Here is a 24,677-nt window from a genome sequence, read left to right on the forward strand (position 1 = left end):
TCCTTCTCTGTAATTATTTCTTCATCAGTTGTCTTGGTCTCCTGGTGAAAACAGTCCTCAGAGCAGTGGGGAAACATTTGGGTGAAAAAAACCTGGTTATCAATGTGTCAGTAATTCACCCTGGGTCAAGTAAAAATAGCCAAAAGTGTAAAAGGTGCAACAGTACCAATTAAACATCCAGTGAAAGGATTGGTTTCTTTTTCTTATTGAATGATGGAAGTCCAGACTGGATGGGTCTGTTCCAATATACTGGTGTAGAACTGGTACAGCTATTACATAACAGTTCAGTGAAACTTATAAATCAGCTTTAGCAGGGATACACATGATGAATTTTGTACTGATACAGATTTGAAACACTGGAAATCAGGGCAGGAATATAAGCTTATAACAAATTATGTATTTGTGTCCCTGGAGAAATAAGCAATGCCCATTATCTTAGTAATAAAATCTCAAAAATAGTTTGGCTACATTACTCTTTCCTTGGAGAAGAGGAGAAGAGCACGGCAACCTTCGATAATCAAGAATGTAAAACAAGGAAACGAATATTTGTTGGATGAAGACAATGAATCCCCAAAACCCAAGTCAGGAAATGCATAAATCCCTGCTTTGAGAGAGTATCACACTGAACATCTTTCATGGTTGTTTTTGTGATTCCATTAATTGTTAACTTGTCAGCAGTCTGTTATGAAGGTGCTTATAAAATGCCTACTAAATTGGAGGAGGTGGAATCACCATGTTATAGATATATTAAAATCAATCTATTTACTTACCTTCTGAATTCCTCACATTTGAATACTGTGCTCACTAAGAAGGAGTGGAAAATAAATATTTATGAAAATCCAGGACTTGCAAGAAAGCTATTTTTCTGAGAAATTAGTTTTGCTTCCTGTGTGAAAGTTTTGATGCTTTTAATGATTTATTCAGCAAAACTCAAAGCAGAATTTTGTACCTATATTTACACAATGATATTTGATACATTGGAAATAATTGGCTATGAGAGTAATTTTGGGACCTTAACAGCCTAGGCAGCTCATGGAGGCACAAGACCCAGAAGGGACACAAAGCTGTTGGCAGTACTTCCAGGAAACTCAGGACAAGGTTCCTACTTGTCTGTAATGTCAGGGGGAGACTTAGAAGTCAAGACAGTAATACAGAATTTATATGCTAAAATAGTAAGATGCACTTAAGTAGCACAGGTCACAGAATAACTCCAGAATGACTCTGAGTTTAATAATGGGTGTAAAGGAAAAGCCATAAGGATCCAAGGATGCTGTAGGAAGATCCTTGAGCAGTAGCTATGACAAGCAGAGATGAGTTTAAATTAGCTGATCTCACCTGCCAGTAAAAACCTTTCCCCTTGCACTTGGGAAGAAGAGGTGACAGGACAGGCAGAGATAGCAGAGAAAATGAATGAATTTGTCCTGGAATTGTGAGATTTATTCTATCAAAGTTGACAGTAATATCAATGCATTCAGACTTAGATGAACTTGGAGATGCAATTCAAAACGTCTGGACCAGTCCTCTCATTGGTTTCTTGAAGAAATCTATTATTCCTGACAGTGGCATGCAAAGCAATTATTTCCTTATGAATAAAGTTTCTACTTAAAACATAAAAAAACCCAAGAAAAAAGCAGAGCCAACAGCTGACCATTCCACCTCTGTCAACGTCAGTGAGAAATCACCAGTGACACATCTCTTCTGTGGAAAATTAATTAATTCTATTTTTAGCTATTATGAATGTTTTTCACCTAATGATACCTGTTCAGATTTGTCATCATCTTTTGTCATCAGGTTATCCTCTGTAACTGCATCATGCTCTTTGCAGGAAAGGATCAGAAATAAATATTATTTGCTAATTACAGTTCCAGATAATTACTTGGCTTCAGGTAAACTCTTCAGATTCTTTCTGATTGACTTGGTACAAATTCACTTTCTTCACTTACTAAGAAAGCTGACCCCAGTGTTCTCTAGTCCAAGTCTTCTACAGTACCCTCTGAGAAAGGGTCCAATCCATTTGGACCCGGGATTTTTGATCAGTTGGTCCTCTCTTTCAGCCAAGCTTGTTGGGTTTCAGGGCATGACATTCATGATATAGGAAGTATTTAAAGAAAATGGGAAGATATGGATGGATGGATGAATAGCATTGGCTTTTATTATGAGACTATTAACATTGGAGGTAATTTAACTAGTCATTGACCTCCAGAATATCATCTGTATATTGGACAGTTCTATTCAAAGTACATTCATTCAAAGTTAATACTAATGTATAAATTACACCTTAGCAAATGAAAAACCTCCACATCTTCCCTCAGTGAAATAAGAGTCAGTTTATACACTCACCAATAAAAGATTTTTGAGTGTCTCTCAGCTGCCTGTCCTTCAATTCTCAAGAATCCTCTTGAATTCTCAAGTCTAAAAAAGAAATAAATAAAAGAGAAAAACAGTTCTGCCTCAGTGGCTGTGGCTATCAAAACAGTTCAGAATAGAAATATTTCACACTAAAATCACAATTCTTCACTGCTATTTGCTCCTACATAAAAGTGGAAGTAGGATACACTTTGCAAGTGATTAGCTGCAGCAAATAGTATTAATCCCAGTTCAACTGAAGAGGGGGACATAGTTCCATTAGCCAAGCTAGCAGAAATGGCATTTCATAGCCTCTGAGATGGTTCTAAGTGTTTGTGAAAACCAAAGTCAGTCAAATCCTAAACAGAACAGCTTGGGCTCACTCTGTCAAGCACACACACATGCAGGGTTTATGCAGATTAATGTGTCACTTCTAGAATCCATGTTCCATGGGTGCTATAATGCTTCTCTACTCAGCAAGCACTGTGCAGCTTTCAGTCGGGTTTCTGATCAATTCAACATCAAAAAAATGATTGGTTAACATCTGTGATTTAAAACTCCTTCCTCATAAAATGAGATGTGTTGTGTAATGTAGATTTAAACTGTTTCATGTTTATAGAATATGTTTACCCCAGCCAGGAACAACCATTACTAAACTTTAGGAGCCTCTGTTGTCTCACAAAGGACTTGAACCAACACCAGAACACGTTTAGTCTCTACAGGAACAGCACTGGCCCTACAAAAAGAAGCTGCAGGTAGATGTGTTCAATATTACTATAGGACACAAAATTAAAAGTAAAGTATTTTTATTCCCAAATTGTCTTGTTTGTGAGTGCTTCACGGGGCTTGAGAAAGATACATCCCATTTCCCACCTGGATTGCTCTCATGAGTTTGATTTCTGGTCATTTATAATCCAAGATATAATTTAATATGTTCAATAAGTATCTGGTAATATAAATCTATTAGGGCTGACCATAATGAGCTACAGTCCAGAATTTAGTGTTGAACAACCAAAGAAATGGAAGAAAAAAAATAGATTTCACATCTTAGGTTCTATCTTTTGTTTCTTACTGCATTTTTCTTCTTCAGGATTTTAAGAAATAGAATTTATTACCAGAGCAGAATGAGATTCCTGCACGGTCAGCACCTTGGGTACTTTAGGAGAAGATCAGCTAACTCAAGATGACTTATGTTTTCCTCCTGCACTTCAGAGAATTTCAACTTTTTGTAGGTATCAGCTGGAAGTGAAAATGCTGAAAAACTTAAAGGAGGCAATTATTCACGATTTTACCTTCAGCCAAGTCAGTTACAGTGTGGAGGACAACCAACAACTTGATAAGTGAGAGGTTTTAGAGGAGCTGGGCAACCAGATGGCTTCTGTAAGACATCTGTGGATATGTCTCACACATTCACAGCACAGGCTTGATGAGGAGGCATGTATGTTTGACATGCACAATAAAAGATTTTAATCACAAAACTAATTAAATCTCACTGAACTTCTGTGGGAAATCTTTCCCTAGGTTTTTATAATTTTTATCCCTTTTTTGTCAGAGGGACAGAGTTTGCTGCACACTGAAGTAAGTGAGACTTCCACTATACATTAATACAAAACTACTCCTTATTTATTCATAGCACAACAGACAATTTGTGATAGCAACAATTATGATTGCCTCGGTCTCCCCATAAACTCTTTTGCAGCTTGTCTACCATCTCCAGCAAAGTTTTTCTTAAGCAAACATAATTTCTGCAAATTCAGAAACATGACAGACATTTTCTTTCCTGCATGTAGCCTCCTCTTCCCAAATTTTAAAATACAGTCAGAAAAAGTATTTCTCATTAGAAACCTTGTCTGGTAGAGGTCTTTGCATTAGTTCTTACATCAAGATCTGTAAAGCTGAAAACATCATTTCTAAGAACTTTTGTAAGAAAGTTTGTGGGAACTTTACTGTTCATCAGCAAATACATAGATTATAGCATGAAAAATTCTCATTTTAAAGTCAGAGTCCATCTTGAAAAAAACACTTTTTGGAGTATATTCTGGCTTTTCAGAGGTGAAAAATATCGGGATTTAATTACTTCTTACCAATTTGTTACATTTCTACTATAAAAAACTGCATGAATATAAAAAAAGTATTGAGATCTTAAAACAGGTATTCTCACAGATTACGTTGGATTTAGAAAAAAGATTTTTTTCTTTTTTTTTCAAACAATGTTATTAAGAATAAAAAATATCTGGAGAAGCATTTAACTCCTCTATGGTGTCACCTCAAAGATATCTCAAGTCCATCTAAAAATATTGCACTACTGTGTGAAATCTGAGCATAAGTTTATATAATTAGGTCATTACTTGACTTAAAAGGTTTCAAGACTGTGGAAAATGAGAGCCACATTTCACAGAACTGTTCTTTCAGGTAATCTGTAGACAACAGCACACATCTTGCATGGCTCTTTTTACTCATTTCCTTTTCCCTTCAACTTACATGAACTGGAACAATAAATGGGTTTTCCTTAAAAAGTAGATTGTGAGTGGATCCCTTTTTTCAGAACCTTGTTCTTCCTCTGAAGGTATTTTTATAACCTCTTATAGTGGAGAAACACGATTTAGAGAAAAAGGTAAACAGATTAACAATGAAAGTCCATCTCATGGTTGTCTGAGGTTAGAAATACTGAGTACGTAGGTTGAGATTTTCCACCACTGAAAATTCAGACTGTAAAATGATCTTTCCAGATGGTTGATACACACGTATGTTGGTCATTTGTATGTAATGACAACCCCAATTTGATTGTGATGGCTCTGGAGCTAAAACAAAAACATGTTTATTTGCTGTATATAATCTAATCATCAAGACTGACATGTTTTCAGAAAAGCTGATAACAGTTTAAGAAATCTATTCCATACATTCAAAATGAATGGTATTTCTGTATGAATAAGAAAATATTGAAACTAAAGCATCGAATAGTTTCTGGGTATGGAGTACTAGAACACATGACAGATTTATCCAAGATCAAGCCAATGTAGAAGTTCGAAGTTTTGTGACTGCTCTTCACATGCAGCCTACACCTTTTATTTACAACATCTACCTGAGAGATCTGCTTTCACTGGTAACCTAATCTACTCTCTTCAATTCAATGAATCTTAATTAATGATGTTCCAGGACTGAAATACAGCAAACTACTCTACAGTCAGTTAAATTAGGTAGTACATAATATCTGTCATTTTCAAACCAGCACAGACAGTAGAGGCTGCACTGGGACACTTGTGTCAAACCAGAGTTAATGTGGAGTCACAGTAAAGTCTGTGCTTTAAGCAGTCATAACCCCTTTCTATGGAGATACTAAGAGAGGAATGAAGGATCTAAGCTTCATCCTCTGGTGCATTTTTTAAAATGCGCCAGATCCTGTGACTTTAGTCTGAATCACTGCATATTTGTACAAGCAACTCAGCCACACTACTCAATACACCTTTTTTTGACATCTTAAAGTATGGTCCCAGCCATTTAGCTCTCCAGTTTGCTTTTCTTCTGCTTTTACTTCCATTTTGTGACTACTTCAAATCTTTGCTCTGTATAACACAGGATCATAGAATCACAAAATGGTTTGGGTAGGGAGGTATCTTAAGGACAATCTAGTTCCAGCCTCCCTGCCGTGGGCGGGGACACCTTCCACTACGCCAGGTTGATGTGAAGTGTCTCCACTCAGCTACGACACGGCATAAAAAGTGATTTATCTGTGGAAATATCCTTGTTTTTCCACAAAGATCTTTTTGCTACACAGACATTGATCAGAGCCATGCCTTTAATTCTGTTTTATTGTGAGTGCTAAAGGAGCTTACAGGGTAAGTACAGCACAAGAGACAAATCAGTCTGTTTTACTCGTGGAAGTGATAGGATCTTACTTTGTTCCCATATTGTGACTCAGAATCCACCTGTTTTTTTTGTTTCTCATCACTGCTGTCCCTGTTCCAGAGTCCTGCTTTGCTCAACTTGCAGTTCTTTCTGGATCCTACCCCAAAATTCATCACCTGTTTCTTAGCAGTTTGCTTTATCTTCTTACTCTTCAGGGTTGGTAGGCCCATAAAACCTCACCTTAAGCCAGTCTGCAGTTGTGACAACTTCAGACTTTGAAATGTCTCTAGTCCTGTCATTCATAAACCTAAAAGGAGTTGCTATTCAAAGAACAACTGTATCATGTCAATGGAAAATATTTAGTCCAGTCTTTTGCATTGTATCAGCCAGAAAATTCTATTTATGGATTCCCAAACCTATCACAAGCACTGAAATTTGAAATATAGAGCATCAATAACAAAGTAGTGAAAGTCAAACACAATTAAGAAAAATTGTAACATAGGCCTTGATTTTCTTGTCAGATAAACTCCTTATTCAAATAAATAAATAATTACATTTTTAGTTTGAAACTGTATAACAAAAATATTTACACAGTCATGTTTTTTTATTGTATCTCTTGCTAAACTGACAATTAAAGGACATTTTTGGTCCAAAATTTTAAGTCAGGGTAGAATAATTAAGCAATTAGTTTAAATGAAGAATTAGAGGATACAAAGGAGCTTATTTTCCTCTATTCCAAATTACAGGAAAACATAAAAGTCAACATTGGCAATGAAACCTTCCTACAATATTGAATCCTAATCCTTTTTCTGTTTCATCCTGGAGATTTTTTTCACACAGGATTAAAAAGGAAAGACAATCAATTCAAATAAACGTCAGGATGGTTGAAAATATTTAGTTTTTACACATTTTCACCCATTATTCTCAATGCATTTATTTCAGAGATGTTGCTAAAAAAAATGTTTCCTTTACCCCCTTTTTTTTTTTTTCCTGGTAGATAAGAAAACTTAAAGGGCAGAAAACAGAATTATTTGCTCAAAGTCATAAAAACTGATAGTGGTAGAGTCAAGAATAAAATCCAGGTCTCCTTGTTGTTATTCTCATACACAGGTGATTGGATTATGCTATTTCATCTCTCTTTAGTGGAGCTGCTGTTCTGCACATTGACCTCTGGAGCCAATAAAGATACAAGTGAGGCATTTTTTAATCTAAAGACCCTCCAGAGAGGAAGAAAATGTGGCTGCAGGTATTAGATAGAGGGCCAACAAACACACCACAAATAGACACTCAGGTCTTATGTGGAGTTATAGGAGCTATTTTAGGAAAACCTGGCTGAGTCATTACCTTCATTAGTCACACAAAGAAGAAGATGCCCAAACTTCAAACTAAAAGAGTTTGGAGAATGTGCATCCCTTGAGGAGGTTTGCCTTCAAATCTCCTGTGTTATCTAATGTGGGTTTTATTTACTGCAAACAGAGAAGACTTGTGTAGCAAAAGCACAGGGCTGTGACAATTTCAAATTAAAAATGCACTAATCAGGATACAAAAAATGTTAGCTGGCCTTGAACCCAAATATAAACATACTAGCATAGTGCAACCAACACCACCTCAGGCAGCCCCAGCCCCAGCCTGGCAGTACGAGAAGCAGAAAAGGCCTTGGCAGTGGGCAAGCTCTGCTCAACCTTTCTCTTTATTTTCAAGTTTGAAGCAGAAAGGTACAAAAATATAACCCCATATCGAGTATATGAAGAATATTTAACCCTATACTGACTATATGTCTTAGCCTAACTCTACTCCAGACTAAACAATGCCTTCGGAGAGCACTAAGGAAAAATCTAAACCTCTACTAGTCTAAGGTCATCCGAAGTCTGTTTCTACCCCAGCCAAAAACAGCCCTTGGAAAAAGGCAAAAAGGGAAAATCTAACCCCACACATACTCTAGGCCTACCCTACTCTAACTCTACCCCAGATTAGAGTAGCACACTGGGAAAGATGGCCGCTGTCTACTCTAAGCTCAGGAATTTGTCAGAGCTCCCTTTCTGCAAAACACACAAGGCTGCAGGTGCCTATTCCAGCACCAGGCAGTTGCAAACCCCTGCCACGGGCAGGACACCTTGCCCTCAACCAGCTCGCTCAGACATTGCACTCTTAAGGAGAAGGGAGCCCCCAAGATTTGGACATGCTCGTGCTCCACAGGAATGCCCAAAGTCCCAAGGTCCGTGAAAAACTCCAACTAGTTGAGAAGTAAATTCCATCCTTGGCATGGACTGTTAGGCTGTTAGTCAGTTAGTCTGTTAGTCAGTTAGTGCCTGAGCTAGTGGAGAAGCACACAGCAGTGGGCTTTGGAAAAAGGGCTCGGGTGCAAGGGAAGAGAGAAGGCAAGGGATGAATTCAAGAGGCGAGGGAGAGAAAGAGAGAAAAAAGAGAGACAACTCCCCAGGCAGCCCCAGCCCCAGCCCGGCAGTACGAGAAACAGAAGAGGCCTTGACACTGGGCAAGTTCTGCTCAACCTTTCTCTTTATTTTCAAGCTGGAAGCAGAAAGGGAGCAAAATAGAACCCCACGTGGAATAGATGCAGAAGAGGGAAGCCTATCCTGACTGTCTATCTTAGCCTAACTCTACCCCAGCCTAAACCCGCCCTTGGGAAAACACTACCTTAACATCTAACCCCCTACAAGCCTAAGGCCATCCTAAGCCTAACTCTAGCCCAGCCTAAACCAACCCTTGGAAAATCTAACCCCATCCTTAATCTATCCTACTCTACTCTTATCCTACTCTACTCTCCTACTCTTAACTCTACCCTAGACTAAAGCAGCAGGTGGGAGAGCTGCAGGTGCCTATTCCAGCACCAGGAAGTTGCCTGGCCGGCCCTGCCGCAGCGCCAAGAGCAGCTCAGCGCAGAGCTGCACCTCGCAGGGGCCGGTCAGCAGAAGCCTGCAGGAGCGGGAGGAGGGCAGCAGCTGGAGCTGCCAGTCATGCCACTGGGGCAAACGCTCCCAGGCTGCTTCCACCAAGTCCTGCACCCAGCCGGCGACTTTCTCCACCTCCAAGTGGGAGTCCGTGCAGAGGGTGCGGAGCAGGCGCGAGGGCTGAGCGTCGTGCGTGGGGTGGACAAAGCACGACGTCTCCCCCGTCGTGCTGGAGCACGAGCACTCCAGCACCACCCGGATGTTGGAGCACCTCTCTGGCACGTTCTTGCCGGCGGGCGGCTGCAGCTGGAAAGAGTGCCTGGGGGGTGGCCTCAGGAAGACCACCAGCTGGTAGATGATCTGGTGGCCCAGGTCACTCCAGGACTCGATGGTGCCCTGCTTCCGGGTGGTCGGGTGCAGCTCTGGCATGAAGGTGCTCTGGGAGAGCACCTGGCACACCTCCAGCAGGTCCCGCACCAGCTTCTTCAGGGTGCGGCCCATGTAGGGCAGTTCCTGCAGCGGTGACCGGCTGAGCTCTGGGAAAGGCCTGACGGCCCCGGCTGCTGCGCCCAGCTCTTCTTCCTCCTCTCCTCGCCAGCTGTCCCGCTGACGGCGCCAGGCCAGCCAGCAGAGTACAGCTGCTGCAGCCACCCAGAAGAGCCAGTGCTGCAAGATCCACAGGAGTGGAACTTTTTCCAGGGCCCTCCTCCACGCGATTTCCTCCCACAGCTCGCTCATCTTCTCCTCGAGAAAAATCTGCCGTCTCTTCATCCGCTCCGCAGCGACTGCATCGCTCGGACGATCGTGGGTCGGCTTGGGCAGGACGGCCAGCACAGCCAGGAGGAGCACAAGTGCTGAATCCATGGCCTGCAGGAGATGGGAGACAAGTTTCCTCAGTGGCTCGGGGTGGGAGGGAGCACGGGCATCGAGGCTTGAAGGGAAGGCAGCGCCTGGCTGCAGACAGCACAGGGCCCATCCTGCCCCAGCCCGGAGCCTCCTTGTCAGTCCCTGGCTGGGCTGTGCCCCGGCAAAAGGCAAGAGACACCCCAGCAGAGCCTCCCGAGACCCCATCCCTGCCACATCGCAGCATCCCATGGAGCCAGGGGCGGCCGGCCCATCCCCAAAACCTCTTAGGGCACCGGCCACCACAGAGAGCCCTGAGCAGCTGTGTGCCAGGCCCCAGGGGCGCAACTGGGCCCTGCTGGGAGGGGCTCAGCTTTCCCTCAGGGCTACAAACCCCTCCCTGGACATCATCCCCATCCCCCATCCATCCCAGCCTTCCCCCTGCATCTGCACTCACTGATCGCCCAAGTCCAACTGCCCTGGGGCTGCCCGCTGTTGTCCTTAGGGACAGCTCCCATTGTGACCTGTCCTCCGTGATGTCACAGCCGCCAGAGACACCCGAGTCACGCAGCCAACGAGCCCCCGCCTTCACACCCCTCCCCTCAGCAGCACTTGCTTCTCACCATCAGCACCCCAATTCCAAAGCCAGCAGGCAGGAGCTCCCTGGGGGTCTCTTGCCAAAGTGGGCAGCCCCAGCCACTCCCATGGCCAGCCCTGGCAGGACAAGCCTGTGACCATGAGGACACAGGTGCAGAGCTGCAGAACCTCTGCACGGGACGTTGCCCCACCGGCTGAGCCACCACCTGAGTCTGACGAGTGGCAGCGCAGCACCAGCGCAGCTCCGGCCACTTGGCTTCCCGTCAAATCTTTGGGCATTTCAATAAAGCTTTGGATACCGTTTCCCACGTGATCCTTCACGACCAAGTGTCCAGCACACAGCTGGAGAAACACAGCTTGCCGTGGCTGAGCGCTCGGCTCACGCCTCCGGCACAGACGGCACTGGGCACTGGGGGAACTTCACACTGGCCACCTGGCACTAGGCGGCTTGCACAGGGCTCCTTCTTAGGCCCTGTGCTCTTCCACACCTTCAACAAAGACTTGGGGGCAGGACCGCAAGGGCCACTGAGCGAGTTTGCAGGTGACACAAAAGCGGCAGGAGCTCTTGTCTCCCTCAGAGGCAGGCAGGCCCTGCTGCCAGACCTCGACTCTAATACTGGAGGGCTGAGCAATCAGCAAGCCGAGGGAGTTCAACAAGGGAAAGTGCCGGATTCTGCAGCCGGCACGGGGCAAACCTGCAGGGAGGGACCTGCTGGGGAATGAGATCCTGGAAAGCTGGGGGTCCTGCTCCACAGCAAGCTGAATAGGGGTCAGCAGTGCCCGGGCAGCCAGGAGGCTCCGCCTCAGCGGCGGCGGCTCTGCCCCGGCAGCAGGGAGGGGGCGGACAGCCACCAGCTCCAGGGGTGCCCTGGGGGCTCCTCAGCCTCTGGCAAGTAGCTCAGCCACCAGACCCACTCGGCTGACACACACATCCCTGCCCCTATGGCAAAGGCTCTGGCAAGGCAGTGGCAGCTGCCACACAAACCTGCAGCCGCCCAGCTTTGGGGCTGCAGGGAGTGCCAGAGCTGGTGCTGCTGTTGGACGGCAGCAGAGGCAGCAGCTGTGCAGGTATGACCAGGTGGCTGATCTGCTGCACCTGCTGGTGGAGCTGCGAGAGGAGCTCGAAAGGTTCCAAAGTATCCAAGAGGAGGAGATGCACTGGGGGAGCCATGCTCTAGCCTCCTGGAGACAGTAGCAGTCATGGGAGAAAACAAAAGACCAAGGGTGTCCTGAACCCTCCCCCCAGCAGGCTGAAGGAAGTGGAGGAAAGGAAAGGGCTGAATGGAGGCCTCCTGCTGGGGGTCGGAGGAGGCAAAGGCCCTCCTTCCCAGAGTCACAGACTGCTTGGGGTTGGAAGGCACCCTAAAGACCAGGCAGTTGCAAACCCCTGCCACGGGCAGGACACCTTGCCCTCAACCAGCTCGCTCAGACATTGCACTCTTAAGGAGAAGGGAGCCCCCAAGATTTGGACATGCTCGTGCTCCACAGGAATGCCCAAAGTCCCAAGGTCCGTGAAAAACTCCAACTAGTTGAGAAGTAAATTCCATCCTTGGCATGGACTGTTAGTCTGTTAGTCTGTTAGTCTGTTAGTCAGTTAGTCTGTTAGTCAGTTAGTGCCTGAGCTAGTGGAGAAGCACACAGCAGTGGGCTTTGGAAAAAGGGCTCGGGTGCAAGGGAAGAGAGAAGGCAAGGGATGAATTCAAGAGGCGAGGGAGAGAAAGAGAGAAAAAAGAGAGACAACTCCCCAGGCAGCCCCAGCCCCAGCCCGGCAGTACGAGAAACAGAAGAGGCCTTGACACTGGGCAAGTTCTGCTCAACCTTTCTCTTTATTTTCAAGCTGGAAGCAGAAAGGGAGCAAAATAGAACCCCACGTGGAGTAGATGCAGAAGAGGGAAGCCTATCCTGACTGTCTATCTTAGCCTAACTCTACCCCAGCCTAAACCCGCCCTTGGGAAAACACTACCTTAACATCTAACCCCCTACAAGCCTAAGGCCATCCTAAGCCTAACTCTAGCCCAGCCTAAACCAACCCTTGGAAAATCTAACCCCATCCTTAATCTATCCTACTCTACTCTTATCCTACTCTACTCTCCTACTCTTAACTCTACCCTAGACTAAAGCAGCAGGTGGGAGAGCTGCAGGTGCCTATTCCAGCACCAGGAAGTTGCCTGGCCGGCCCTGCCGCAGCGCCAAGAGCAGCTCAGCGCAGAGCTGCACCTCGCAGGGGCCGGTCAGCAGGAGCCTGCAGGAGCGGGAGGAGGGCAGCAGCTGGAGCTGCCAGTCATGCCACTGGGGCAAACGCTCCCAGGCTGCTTCCACCAAGTCCTGCACCCAGCCGGCGACTTTCTCCACCTCCAAGTGGGAGTCCGTGCAGAGGGTGCGGAGCAGGCGCGAGGGCTGAGCGTCGTGCGTGGGGTGGACAAAGCACGACGTCTCCCCCGTCGTGCTGGAGCACGAGCACTCCAGCACCACCCGGATGTTGGAGCACCTCTCTGGCACGTTCTTGCCGGCGGGCGGCTGCAGCTGGAAAGAGTGCCTGGGGGGTGGCCTCAGGAAGACCACCAGCTGGTAGATGATCTGGTGGCCCAGGTCACTCCAGGACTCGATGGTGCCCTGCTTCCGGGTGGCCGGGTGCAGCTCTGGCATGAAGGTGCTCTGGGAGAGCACCTGGCACACCTCCAGCAGGTCCCGCACCAGCTTCTTCAGGGTGCGGCCCATGTAGGGCAGTTCCTGCAGCGGTGACCGGCTGAGCTCTGGGAAAGGCCTGACGGCCCCGGCTGCTGCGCCCAGCTCTTCTTCCTCCTCTCCTCGCCAGCTGTCCCGCTGACGGCGCCAGGCCAGCCAGCAGAGCACAGCTGCTGCAGCCACCCAGAAGAGCCAGTGCTGCAAGATCCACAGGAGTGGAACTTTTTCCAGGGCCCTCCTCCACGCGATTTCCTCCCACAGCTCGCTCATCTTCTCCTCGAGAAAAATCTGCCGTCTCTTCATCCGCTCCGCAGCGACTGCATCGCTCGGACGATCGTGGGTCGGCTTGGGCAGGACGGCCAGCACAGCCAGGAGGAGCACAAGTGCTGAATCCATGGCCTGCAGGAGATGGGAGACAAGTTTCCTCAGTGGCTCGGGGTGGGAGGGAGCACGGGCATCGAGGCTTGAAGGGAAGGCAGCGCCTGGCTGCAGACAGCACAGGGCCCATCCTGCCCCAGCCCGGAGCCTCCTTGTCAGTCCCTGGTTGGGCTGTGCCCCGGCAAAAGGCAAGAGACACCCCAGCAGAGCCTCCCGAGACCCCATCCCTGCCACATCGCAGCATCCCATGGAGCCAGGGGCGGCCGGCCCATCCCCAAAACCTCTTAGGGCACCGGCCACCACAGAGAGCCCTGAGCAGCTGTGTGCCAGGCCCCAGGGGCATAACTGGGCCCTGCTGGGAGGGGCTCAGCTTTCCCTCAGGGCTACAAACCCCTCCCTGATCATCATTCCCATCCCCCATCCTTCCCAACCTTCCCCCTGCATCTGTACTCACTGATCGCCCAAGTCCAACTGCCCTGGGGCTGCCCGCTGTTGTCCTTAGGGACAGCTCCCATTGTGACCTGGCCTCCGTGATGTCACAGCCGCCAGAGACACCCGAGTCACGCAGCCAACGAGCCCCCGCCTTCACACCCCTCCCCTCAGCAGCACTTGCTTCTCACCATCAGCACCCCAATTCCAAAGCCAGCAGGCAGGAGCTCCCTGGGGGTCTCTTGCCAAAGTGGGCAGCCCCAGCCACTCCCATGGCCAGCCCTGGCAGGACAAGCCTGTGACCATGAGGACACAGGTGCAGAGCTGCAGAACCTCTGCACGGGACGTTGCCCCACCAGCTGAGCCGCCACCTGAGTCTGACGAGTGGCAGCGCAGCACCAGCGCAGCTCCGGCCACTTGGCTTCCCGTCAAATCTTTGGGCATTTCAATAAAGCTTTGGATACCGTTTCCCACGTGATCCTTCACGACCAAGTGTCCAGCACACAGCTGGAGAAACACAGCTTGCCGTGGCTGAGCGCTCGGCTCACGCCTCCAGCACAGACGGCACTGGGGGAACTTCACACTGGCCACCTGGCACTAGGCGGCTTGCACAGGGCTCCTTCTTAGGCCCTGTGCTCTTCCACACTTTCAACAAAGACTTGGGGGCAGGACCGCAAGGGCCACTGAGCGAGTTTGCAGGTGACACAAAAGCGGCAGGAGCTCTTGTCTCCCTCAGAGGCAGGCAGGCCCTGCTGCCAGACCTCGACTCTAATACTGGAGGGCTGAGCAATCAGCAAGCCGAGGAAGTTCAACAAGGGAAAGTGCCGGATTCTGCAGCCGGCACGGGGCAAACCTGCAGGGAGGGACCTGCTGGGGAATGAGATCCTGGAAAGCTGGGGGTCCTGCTCCACAGCAAGCTGAATAGGGGTCAGCAGTGCCCGGGCAGCCAGGAGGCTCCGCCTCAGCGGCGGCGGCTCTGCCCCGGCAGCAGGGAGGGGGCGGACAGCCACCAGCTCCAGGGGTGCCCTGGGGGCTCCTCAGCCTCTGGCAAGTAGCTCAGCCACCAGACCCACTCGGCTGACACACACATCCCTGCCCCTATGGCAAAGGCTCTGGCAAGGCAGTGGCAGCTGCCACACAAACCTGCAGCCGCCCAGCTTTGGGGCTGCAGGGAGTGCCAGAGCTGGTGCTGCTGTTGGACGGCAGCAGAGGCAGCAGCTGTGCAGGTATGACCAGGTGGCTGATCTGCTGCACCTGCTGGTGGAGCTGCGAGAGGAGCTCGAAAGGTTCCAAAGTATCCAAGAGGAGGAGATGCACTGGGGGAGCCATGCTCTGGCCTCCTGGAAACAGTAGCAGTCATGGGAGAAAACAAAAGACCAAGGGTGTCCTGAACCCTCCCCCCAGCAGGCTGAAGGAAGTGGAGGAAAGGAAAGGGCTGAATGGAGGCCTCCTGCTGGGGGTCGGAGGAGGCAAAGGCCCTCCTTCCCAGAGTCACAGACTGCTTGGGGTTAGAAGGCACCCTAAAGACCAGGCAGTTGCAAACCCCTGCCACGGGCAGGACACCTTGCCCTCAACCAGCTCGCTCAGACATTGCACTCTTAAGGAGAAGGGAGCCCCCAAGATTTGGACATGCTCGTGCTCCACAGGAATGCCCAAAGTCCCAAGGTCCGTGAAAAACTCCAACTAGTTGAGAAGTAAATTCCATCCTTGGCATGGACTGTTAGTCTGTTAGTCTGTTAGTCTGTTAGTCAGTTAGTCTGTTAGTCAGTTAGTGCCTGAGCTAGTGGAGAAGCACACAGCAGTGGGCTTTGGAAAAAGGGCTCGGGTGCAAGGGAAGAGAGAAGGCAAGGGATGAATTCAAGAGGCGAGGGAGAGAAAGAGAGAAAAAAGAGAGACAACTCCCCAGGCAGCCCCAGCCCCAGCCCGGCAGTACGAGAAACAGAAGAGGCCTTGACACTGGGCAAGTTCTGCTCAACCTTTCTCTTTATTTTCAAGCTGGAAGCAGAAAGGGAGCAAAATAGAACCCCATGTGGAGTAGATGCAGAAGAGGGAAGCCTATCCTGACTGTCTATCTTAGCCTAACTCTACCCCAGCCTAAACCCGCCCTTGGGAAAACACTACCTTAACATCTAACCCCCTACAAGCCTAAGGCCATCCTAAGCCTAACTCTAGCCCAGCCTAAACCAACCCTTGGAAAATCTAACCCCATCCTTAATCTATCCTACTCTACTCTTATCCTACTCTACTCTCCTACTCTTAACTCTACCCTAGACTAAAGCAGCAGGTGGGAGAGCTGCAGGTGCCTATTCCAGCACCAGGAAGTTGCCTGGCCGGCCCTGCCGCAGCGCCAAGAGCAGCTCAGCGCAGAGCTGCACCTCGCAGGGGCCGGTCAGCAGGAGCCTGCAGGAGCGGGAGGAGGGCAGCAGCTGGAGCTGCCAGTCATGCCACTGGGGCAAACGCTCCCAGGCTGCTTCCACCAAGTCCTGCACCCAGCCGGCGACTTTCTCCACCTCCAAGTGGGAGTCCGTGCAGAGGGTGCGGAGCAGGCGCGAGGGCTGAGCGTCGTGCGTGGGGTGGACAAAGCACGACGCCTCCCCCGTCGTGCTGGAGCACGAGCACTCCAGCACCACCCGGATGTTGGAGCACCTCTCTGGCACGTTCTTGCCGGCGGGCGGCTGCAGCTGGAAAGAGTGCCTGGGGGGTGGCCTCAGGAAGACCACCAGCTGGTAGATGATTTGGTGGCCCAGGTCACTCCAGGACTCGATGGTGCCCTGCTTCCGGGTGGCCGGGTGCAGCTCTGGCATGAAGGTGCTCTGGGAGAGCACCTGGCACACCTCCAGCAGGTCCCGCACCAGCTTCTTCAGGGTGCGGCCCATGTAGGGCAGTTCCTGCAGCGGTGACCGGCTGAGCTCTGGGAAAGGCCTGACGGCCCCGGCTGCTGCGCCCAGCTCTTCTTCCTCCTCTCCTCGCCAGCTGTCCCGCTGACGGCGCCAGGCCAGCCAGCAGAGCACAGCTGCTGCAGCCACCCAGAAGAGCCAGTGCTGCAAGATCCACAGGAGTGGAACTTTTTCCAGGGCCCTCCTCCACGCGATTTCCTCCCACAGCTCGCTCATCTTCTCCTCGAGAAAAATCTGCCGTCTCTTCATCCGCTCCGCAGCGACTGCATCGCTCGGACGATCGTGGGTCGGCTTGGGCAGGACGGCCAGCACAGCCAGGAGGAGCACAAGTGCTGAATCCATGGCCTGCAGGAGATGGGAGACAAGTTTCCTCAGTGGCTCGGGGTGGGAGGGAGCACGGGCATCGAGGCTTGAAGGGAAGGCAGCGCCTGGCTGCAGACAGCACAGGGCCCATCCTGCCCCAGCCCGGAGCCTCCTTGTCAGCCCCTGGCTGGGCTGTGCCCCGGCAAAAGGCAAGAGACACCCCAGCAGAGCCTCCCGAGACCCCATCCCTGCCACATCGCAGCATCCCATGGAGCCAGGGGCGGCCGGCCCATCCCCAAAACCTCTTAGGGCACCGGCCACCACAGAGAGCCCTGAGCAGCTGTGTGCCAGGCCCCAGGGGCGCAACTGGGCCCTGCTGGGAGGGGCTCAGCTTTCCCTCAGGGCTACAAACCCCTCCCTGGACATCATCCCCATCCCCCATCCATCCCAACCTTCCCCCTGCATCTGTACTCACTGATCGCCCAAGTCCAACTGCCCTGGGGCTGCCCGCTGTTGTCCTTAGGGACAGCTCCCATTGTGACCTGGCCTCCGTGATGTCACAGCCGCCAGAGACACCCGAGTCACACAGCCAACGAGCCCCCGCCTTCACACCCCTCCTCTCAGCAGCACTTGCTTCTCACCATCAGCACCCCAATTCCAAAGCCAGCAGGCAGGAGCTCCCTGGGGGTCTCTTGCCAAAGTGGGCAGCCCCAGCCACTCCCATGGCCAGCCCTGGCAGGACAAGCCTGTGACCATGAGGACACAGGTGCAGAGCTGCAGAACCTCTGCACGGGACGTTGCCCCGCCGGCTGAGCCGCCACCTGAGTCTGACGAGTGGCAGCGCAGCACCAGCGCAGCTCCGGCCACTTGGCTTCCCGTCAAATCTTTGGGCATTTCAATAAAGCTTTGGATACCGTTTCCCACGTGATCCTTCACGACCAAGTGTCCAGCACACAGCTGGAGAAACACAGCTTGCCGTGGCTGAGCGCTCGGCTCACGCCTCCGGCACAGACGGCACTGGGCACTGGGGGAACTTCACACTGGCCACCTGGCACTAGGCGGCTTGCACAGGGCTCCTTCTTAGGCCCTGTGCTCTTCCACACCTTCAACAAAGACTTGGGGGCAGGACCGCAAGGGCCACTGAGCGAGTTTGCAGGTGACACAAAAGCGGCAGGAGCTCTTGTCTCCCTCAGAGGCAGGCAGGCCCTGCTGCCAGACCTCGACTCTAATACTGGAGGGCTGAGCAATCAGCAAGCCGAGGGAGTTCAACAAGGGAAAATGCCGGATTCTGCAGCCGGCACGGGGCAAACCTGCAGGGAGGGACCTGCTGGGGAATGAGATCCTGGAAAGCTGGGGGTCCTGCTCCACAGCAAGCTGAATAGGGGTCAGCAGTGCCCGGGCAGCCAGGAGGCTCCGCCTCAGCGGCGGCGGCTCTGCCCCGGCAGCAGGGAGGGGGCGGACAGCCACCAGCTCCAGGGGTGCCCTGGGGGCTCCTCAGCCTCTGGCAAGTAGCTCAGCCACCAGACCCACTCGGCTGACACACACATCCCTGCCCCTATGGCAAAGGCTCTGGCAAGGCAGTGGCAGCTACCACACAAACCTGCAGCCGCCCAGCTTTGGGGCTGCAGGGAGTGCCAGAGCTGGTGCTGCTGTTGGATGGCAGCAGAGGCAGCAGCTGTGCAGGTATGACCAGGTGGCTGATCTGCTGCACCTGCTGGTGGAGCTGCGAGAGGAGCTCGAAAGGTTCCAAAGTATCCAAGAGGAGGAGATGCACTGGGGGAGCCATGCTCTGGCCTCCTGGAAACAGTAGCAGTCATGGGAGAAAACAAAAGACCAAGGGTGTCCTGAACCCTCCCCCCAGCAGGCTGAAGGAAGTGGAGGAAAGGAAAGGGCTGAATGGAGGCCTCCTGCTGGGGGTCGGAGGAGGCAAAGGCCCTCCTTCCCAGAGTCACAGACTGCTTGGGGTTGGAAGGCACCCTAAAGACCAGGCAGTTGCAAACCCCTGCCACGGGCAGGACACCTTGCCCTCAACCAGCTCGCTCAGACATTGCACTCTTAAGGAGAAGGGAGCCCCCAAGATTTGGACATGCTCGTGCTCCACAGGAATGCCCAAAGTCCCAAGGTCCGTGAAAAACTCCAACTAGTTGAGAAGTAAATTCCATCCTTGGCATGGACTGTTAGTCTGTTAGTCTGTTAGTCTGTTAGTCAGTTAGTCTGTTAGTCAGTTAGTGCCTGAGCTAGTGGAGAAGCACACAGCAGTGGGCTTTGGAAAAAGGGCTCGGGTGCAAGGGAAGAGAGAAGGCAAGGGATGAATTCAAGAGGCGAGGGAGAGAAAGAGAGAAAAAAGAGAGACAACTCCCCAGGCAGCCCCAGCCCCAGCCCGGCAGTACGAGAAACAGAAGAGGCCTTGACACTGGGCAAGTTCTGCTCAACCTTTCTCTTTATTTTCAAGCTGGAAGCAGAAAGGGAGCAAAATAGAACCCCACGTGGAGTAGATGCAGAAGAGGGAAGCCTATCCTGACTGTCTATCTTAGCCTAACTCTACCCCAGCCTAAACCCGCCCTTGGGAAAACACTACCTTAACATCTAACCCCCTACAAGCCTAAGGCCATCCTAAGCCTAACTCTAGCCCAGCCTAAACCAACCCTTGGAAAATCTAACCCCATCCTTAATCTATCCTACTCTACTCTTATCCTACTCTACTCTCCTACTCTTAACTCTACCCTAGACTAAAGCAGCAGGTGGGAGAGCTGCAGGTGCCTATTCCAGCACCAGGAAGTTGCCTGGCCGGCCCTGCCGCAGCGCCAAGAGCAGCTCAGCGCAGAGCTGCACCTCGCAGGGGCCGGTCAGCAGGAGCCTGCAGGAGCGGGAGGAGGGCAGCAGCTGGAGCTGCCAGTCATGCCACTGGGGCAAACGCTCCCAGGCTGCTTCCACCAAGTCCTGCACCCAGCCGGCGACTTTCTCCACCTCCAAGTGGGAGTCCGTGCAGAGGGTGCGGAGCAGGCGCGAGGGCTGAGCGTCGTGCGTGGGGTGGACAAAGCACGACGCCTCCCCCGTCGTGCTGGAGCACGAGCACTCCAGCACCACCCGGATGTTGGAGCACCTCTCTGGCACGTTCTTGCCGGCGGGCGGCTGCAGCTGGAAAGAGTGCCTGGGGGGTGGCCTCAGGAAGACCACCAGCTGGTAGATGATTTGGTGGCCCAGGTCACTCCAGGACTCGATGGTGCCCTGCTTCCGGGTGGCCGGGTGCAGCTCTGGCATGAAGGTGCTCTGGGAGAGCACCTGGCACACCTCCAGCAGGTCCCGCACCAGCTTCTTCAGGGTGCGGCCCATGTAGGGCAGTTCCTGCAGCGGTGACCGGCTGAGCTCTGGGAAAGGCCTGACGGCCCCGGCTGCTGCGCCCAGCTCTTCTTCCTCCTCTCCTCGCCAGCTGTCCCGCTGACGGCGCCAGGCCAGCCAGCAGAGCACAGCTGCTGCAGCCACCCAGAAGAGCCAGTGCTGCAAGATCCACAGGAGTGGAACTTTTTCCAGGGCCCTCCTCCACGCGATTTCCTCCCACAGCTCGCTCATCTTCTCCTCGAGAAAAATCTGCCGTCTCTTCATCCGCTCCGCAGCGACTGCATCGCTCGGACGATCGTGGGTCGGCTTGGGCAGGACGGCCAGCACAGCCAGGAGGAGCACAAGTGCTGAATCCATGGCCTGCAGGAGATGGGAGACAAGTTTCCTCAGTGGCTCGAGGTGGGAGGGAGCACGGGCATCGAGGCTTGAAGGGAAGGCAGCGCCTGGCTGCAGACAGCACAGGGCCCATCCTGCCCCAGCCCGGAGCCTCCTTGTCAGCCCCTGGCTGGGCTGTGCCCCGGCAAAAGGCAAGAGACACCCCAGCAGAGCCTCCCGAGACCCCATCCCTGCCACATCGCAGCATCCCATGGAGCCAGGGGCGGCCGGCCCATCCCCAAAACCTCTTAGGGCACCGGCCACCACAGAGAGCCCTGAGCAGCTGTGTGCCAGGCCCCAGGGGCGCAACTGGGCCCTGCTGGGAGGGGCTCAGCTTTCCCTCAGGGCTACAAACCCCTCCCTGGACATCATCCCCATCCCCCATCCATCCCAACCTTCCCCCTGCATCTGTACTCACTGATCGCCCAAGTCCAACTGCCCTGGGGCTGCCCGCTGTTGTCCTTAGGGACAGCTCCCATTGTGACCTGGCCTCCGTGATGTCACAGCCGCCAGAGACACCCGAGTCACACAGCCAACGAGCCCCCGCCTTCACACCCCTCCTCTCAGCAGCACTTGCTTCTCACCATCAGCACCCCAATTCCAAAGCCAGCAGGCAGGAGCTCCCTGGGGGTCTCTTGCCAAAGTGGGCAGCCCCAGCCACTCCCATGGCCAGCCCTGGCAGGACAAGCCTGTGACCATGAGGACACAGGTGCAGAGCTGCAGAACCTCTGCACGGGACGTTGCCCCGCCGGCTGAGCCGCCACCTGAGTCTGACGAGTGGCAGCGCAGCACCAGCGCAGCTCCGGCCACTTGGCTTCCCGTCAAATCTTTGGGCATTTCAATAAAGCTTTGGATACCGTTTCCCACGTGATCCTTCACGACCAAGTGTCCAGCACACAGCTGGAGAAACACAGCTTGCCGTGGCTGAGCGCTCGGCTCACGCCTCCGGCACAGACGGCACTGGGCACTGGGGGAACTTCACACTGGCCACCTGGCACTAGGCGGCTTGCACAGGGCTCCTTCTTAGGCCCTGTGCTCTTCCACACCTTCAACAAAGACTTGGGGGCAGGACCGCAAGGGCCACTGAGCGAGTTTGCAGGTGACACAAAAGCGGCAGGAGCTCTTGTCTCCCTCAGAGGCAGGCAGGCCCTGCTGCCAGACCTCGACTCTAATACTGGAGGGCTGAGCAATCAGCAAGCCGAGGGAGTTCAACAAGGGAAAATGCCGGATTCTGCAGCCGGCACGGGGCAAACCTGCAGGGAGGGACCTGCTGGGGAATGAGATCCTGGAAAGCTGGGGGTCCTGCTCCACAGCAAGCTGAATAGGGGTCAGCAGTGCCCGGGCAGCCAGGAGGCTCCGCCTCAGCGGCGGCGGCTCTGCCCCGGCAGCAGGGAGGGGGCGGACAGCCACCAGCTCCAGGGGTGCCCTGGGGGCTCCTCAGCCTCTGGCAAGTAGCTCAGCCACCAGACCCACTCGGCTGACACACACATCCCTGCCCCTATGGCAAAGGCTCTGGCAAGGCAGTGGCAGCTACCACACAAACCTGCAGCCGCCCAGCTTTGGGGCTGCAGGGAGTGCCAGAGCTGGTGCTGCTGTTGGATGGCAGCAGAGGCAGCAGCTGTGCAGGTATGACCAGGTGGCTGATCTGCTGCACCTGCTGGTGGAGCTGCGAGAGGAGCTCGAAAGGTTCCAAAGTATCCAAGAGGAGGAGATGCACTGGGGGAGCCATGCTCTGGCCTCCTGGAAACAGTAGCAGTCATGGGAGAAAACAAAAGACCAAGGGTGTCCTGAACCCTCCCCCCAGCAGGCTGAAGGAAGTGGAGGAAAGGAAAGGGCTGAATGGAGGCCTCCTGCTGGGGGTCGGAGGAGGCAAAGGCCCTCCTTCCCAGAGTCACAGACTGCTTGGGGTTGGAAGGCACCCTAAAGACCAGGCAGTTGCAAACCCCTGCCACGGGCAGGACACCTTGCCCTCAACCAGCTCGCTCAGACATTGCACTCTTAAGGAGAAGGGAGCCCCCAAGATTTGGACATGCTCGTGCTCCACAGGAATGCCCAAAGTCCCAAGGTCCGTGAAAAACTCCAACTAGTTGAGAAGTAAATTCCATCCTTGGCATGGACTGTTAGGCTGTTAGTCTGTTAGTCAGTTAGTCTGTTAGTCAGTTAGTCTGTTAGTCAGTTAGTGCCTGAGCTAGTGGAGAAGCACACAGCAGTGGGCTTTGGAAAAAGGGCTCGGGTGCAAGGGAAGAGAGAAGGCAAGGGATGAATTCAAGAGGCGAGGGAGAGAAAGAGAGAAAAAAGAGAGACAACTCCCCAGGCAGCCCCAGCCCCAGCCCGGCAGTACGAGAAACAGAAGAGGCCTTGACACTGGGCAAGTTCTGCTCAACCTTTCTCTTTATTTTCAAGCTGGAAGCAGAAAGGGAGCAAAATAGAACCCCACGTGGAGTAGATGCAGAAGAGGGAAGCCTATCCTGACTGTCTATCTTAGCCTAACTCTACCCCAGCCTAAACCCGCCCTTGGGAAAACACTACCTTAACATCTAACCCCCTACAAGCCTAAGGCCATCCTAAGCCTAACTCTAGCCCAGCCTAAACCAACCCTTGGAAAATCTAACCCCATCCTTAATCTATCCTACTCTACTCTTATCCTACTCTACTCTCCTACTCTTAACTCTACCCTAGACTAAAGCAGCAGGTGGGAGAGCTGCAGGTGCCTATTCCAGCACCAGGAAGTTGCCTGGCCGGCCCTGCCGCAGCGCCAAGAGCAGCTCAGCGCAGAGCTGCACCTCGCAGGGGCCGGTCAGCAGGAGCCTGCAGGAGCAGGAGGAGGGCAGCAGCTGGAGCTGCCAGTCATGCCACTGGGGCAAACGCTCCCAGGCCGCTTCCACCAAGTCCTGCACCCAGCCGGCGACTTTCTCCACCTCCAAGTGGGAGTCCGTGCAGAGGGTGCGGAGCAGGCACGAGGGCTGAGCGTCGTGCGTGGGGTGGACAAAGCACGACGCCTCCCCCGTCGTGCTGGAGCACGAGCACTCCAGCACCACCCGGATGTTGGAGCACCTCTCTGGCACGTTCTTGCTGGCGGGCGGCTGCAGCTGGAAAGAGTGCCTGGGGGGTGGCCTCAGGAAGACCACCAGCTGGTAGATGATCTGGTGGCCCAGGTCACTCCAGGACTCGATGGTGCCCTGCTTCCGGGTGGCCGGGTGCAGCTCTGGCATGAAGGTGCTCTGGGAGAGCACCTGGCACACCTCCAGCAGGTCCCGCACCAGCTTCTTCAGGGTGCGGCCCATGTAGGGCAGTTCCTGCAGCGGTGACCGGCTGAGCTCTGGGAAAGGCCTGACGGCCCCGGCTGCTGCGCCCAGCTCTTCTTCCTCCTCTCCTCGCCAGCTGTCCCGCTGACGGCACCAGGCCAGCCAGCAGAGCACAGCTGCTGCAGCCACCCAGAAGAGCCAGTGCTGCAAGATCCACAGGAGTGGAACTTTTTCCAGGGCCCTCCTCCACGCGATTTCCTCCCACAGCTCGCTCATCTTCTCCTCGAGAAACATCTGCCGTCTCTTCATCCGCTCCGCAGCGACTGCATCGCTCGGACGATCGTGGGTCGGCTTGGGCAGGACGGCCAGCACAGCCAGGAGGAGCACAAGTGCTGAATCCATGGCCTGCAGGAGATGGGAGACAAGTTTCCTCAGTGGCTCGGGGTGGGAGGGAGCACGGGCATCGAGGCTTGAAGGGAAGGCAG

The 24,677-nt window shown here is 52.6% G+C and overlaps 4 protein-coding genes across 4 annotated transcripts in view; 1 reads left to right on the top strand and 3 right to left on the bottom strand.

Moving 5' to 3' along the window:
* LOC135413614 (inositol 1,4,5-trisphosphate receptor-interacting protein-like 1) overlaps positions 1-24,677 on the top strand; it is a 726,729-nt gene that overhangs the window by 517,024 nt on the left and 185,028 nt on the right. The gene's annotated exons all lie outside the window — the stretch shown is intronic.
* LOC135413612 (inositol 1,4,5-trisphosphate receptor-interacting protein-like 1) lies at positions 12,349-14,122 on the bottom strand. The gene is made up of 2 exons (XM_064653540.1): positions 14,059-14,122; positions 12,349-13,625 (listed from the first exon to the last, which is right to left on the bottom strand). Exon 2 carries the CDS (start codon positions 13,620-13,622, stop codon positions 12,687-12,689), a length of 936 nt encoding a protein of 311 aa, XP_064509610.1. The 5' UTR covers positions 13,623-13,625; positions 14,059-14,122; the 3' UTR covers positions 12,349-12,686.
* On the bottom strand, positions 16,337-17,772 carry LOC135413779 (inositol 1,4,5-trisphosphate receptor-interacting protein-like 1). Its single transcript, XM_064653921.1, has 2 exons — positions 17,709-17,772; positions 16,337-17,275 (listed from the first exon to the last, which is right to left on the bottom strand). The coding sequence occupies exon 2, from the start codon at positions 17,270-17,272 to the stop codon at positions 16,337-16,339; it is 936 nt and encodes a 311-aa protein (XP_064509991.1). The 5' UTR covers positions 17,273-17,275; positions 17,709-17,772.
* Positions 19,994-21,429, bottom strand: LOC135413780 (inositol 1,4,5-trisphosphate receptor-interacting protein-like 1). The gene is made up of 2 exons (XM_064653922.1): positions 21,366-21,429; positions 19,994-20,932 (listed from the first exon to the last, which is right to left on the bottom strand). Exon 2 carries the CDS (start codon positions 20,927-20,929, stop codon positions 19,994-19,996), a length of 936 nt encoding a protein of 311 aa, XP_064509992.1. The 5' UTR covers positions 20,930-20,932; positions 21,366-21,429.

The sequence above is a fragment of the Pseudopipra pipra genome, chromosome 4 (assembly GCF_036250125.1).
Source record: "Pseudopipra pipra isolate bDixPip1 chromosome 4, bDixPip1.hap1, whole genome shotgun sequence".
Classification (NCBI taxonomy): domain Eukaryota; kingdom Metazoa; phylum Chordata; class Aves; order Passeriformes; family Pipridae; genus Pseudopipra; species Pseudopipra pipra.

What these genes read in the sequence shown, in the direction of transcription:
- LOC135413612 (XM_064653540.1), bottom strand. Translation starts at nt 13,622, where the DNA reads ATGGATTCAGCACTTGTGCTCCTCCTGGCTGTGCTGGCCGTCCTGCCC.
- LOC135413779 (XM_064653921.1), bottom strand. Translation starts at nt 17,272, where the DNA reads ATGGATTCAGCACTTGTGCTCCTCCTGGCTGTGCTGGCCGTCCTGCCC.
- LOC135413780 (XM_064653922.1), bottom strand. Translation starts at nt 20,929, where the DNA reads ATGGATTCAGCACTTGTGCTCCTCCTGGCTGTGCTGGCCGTCCTGCCC.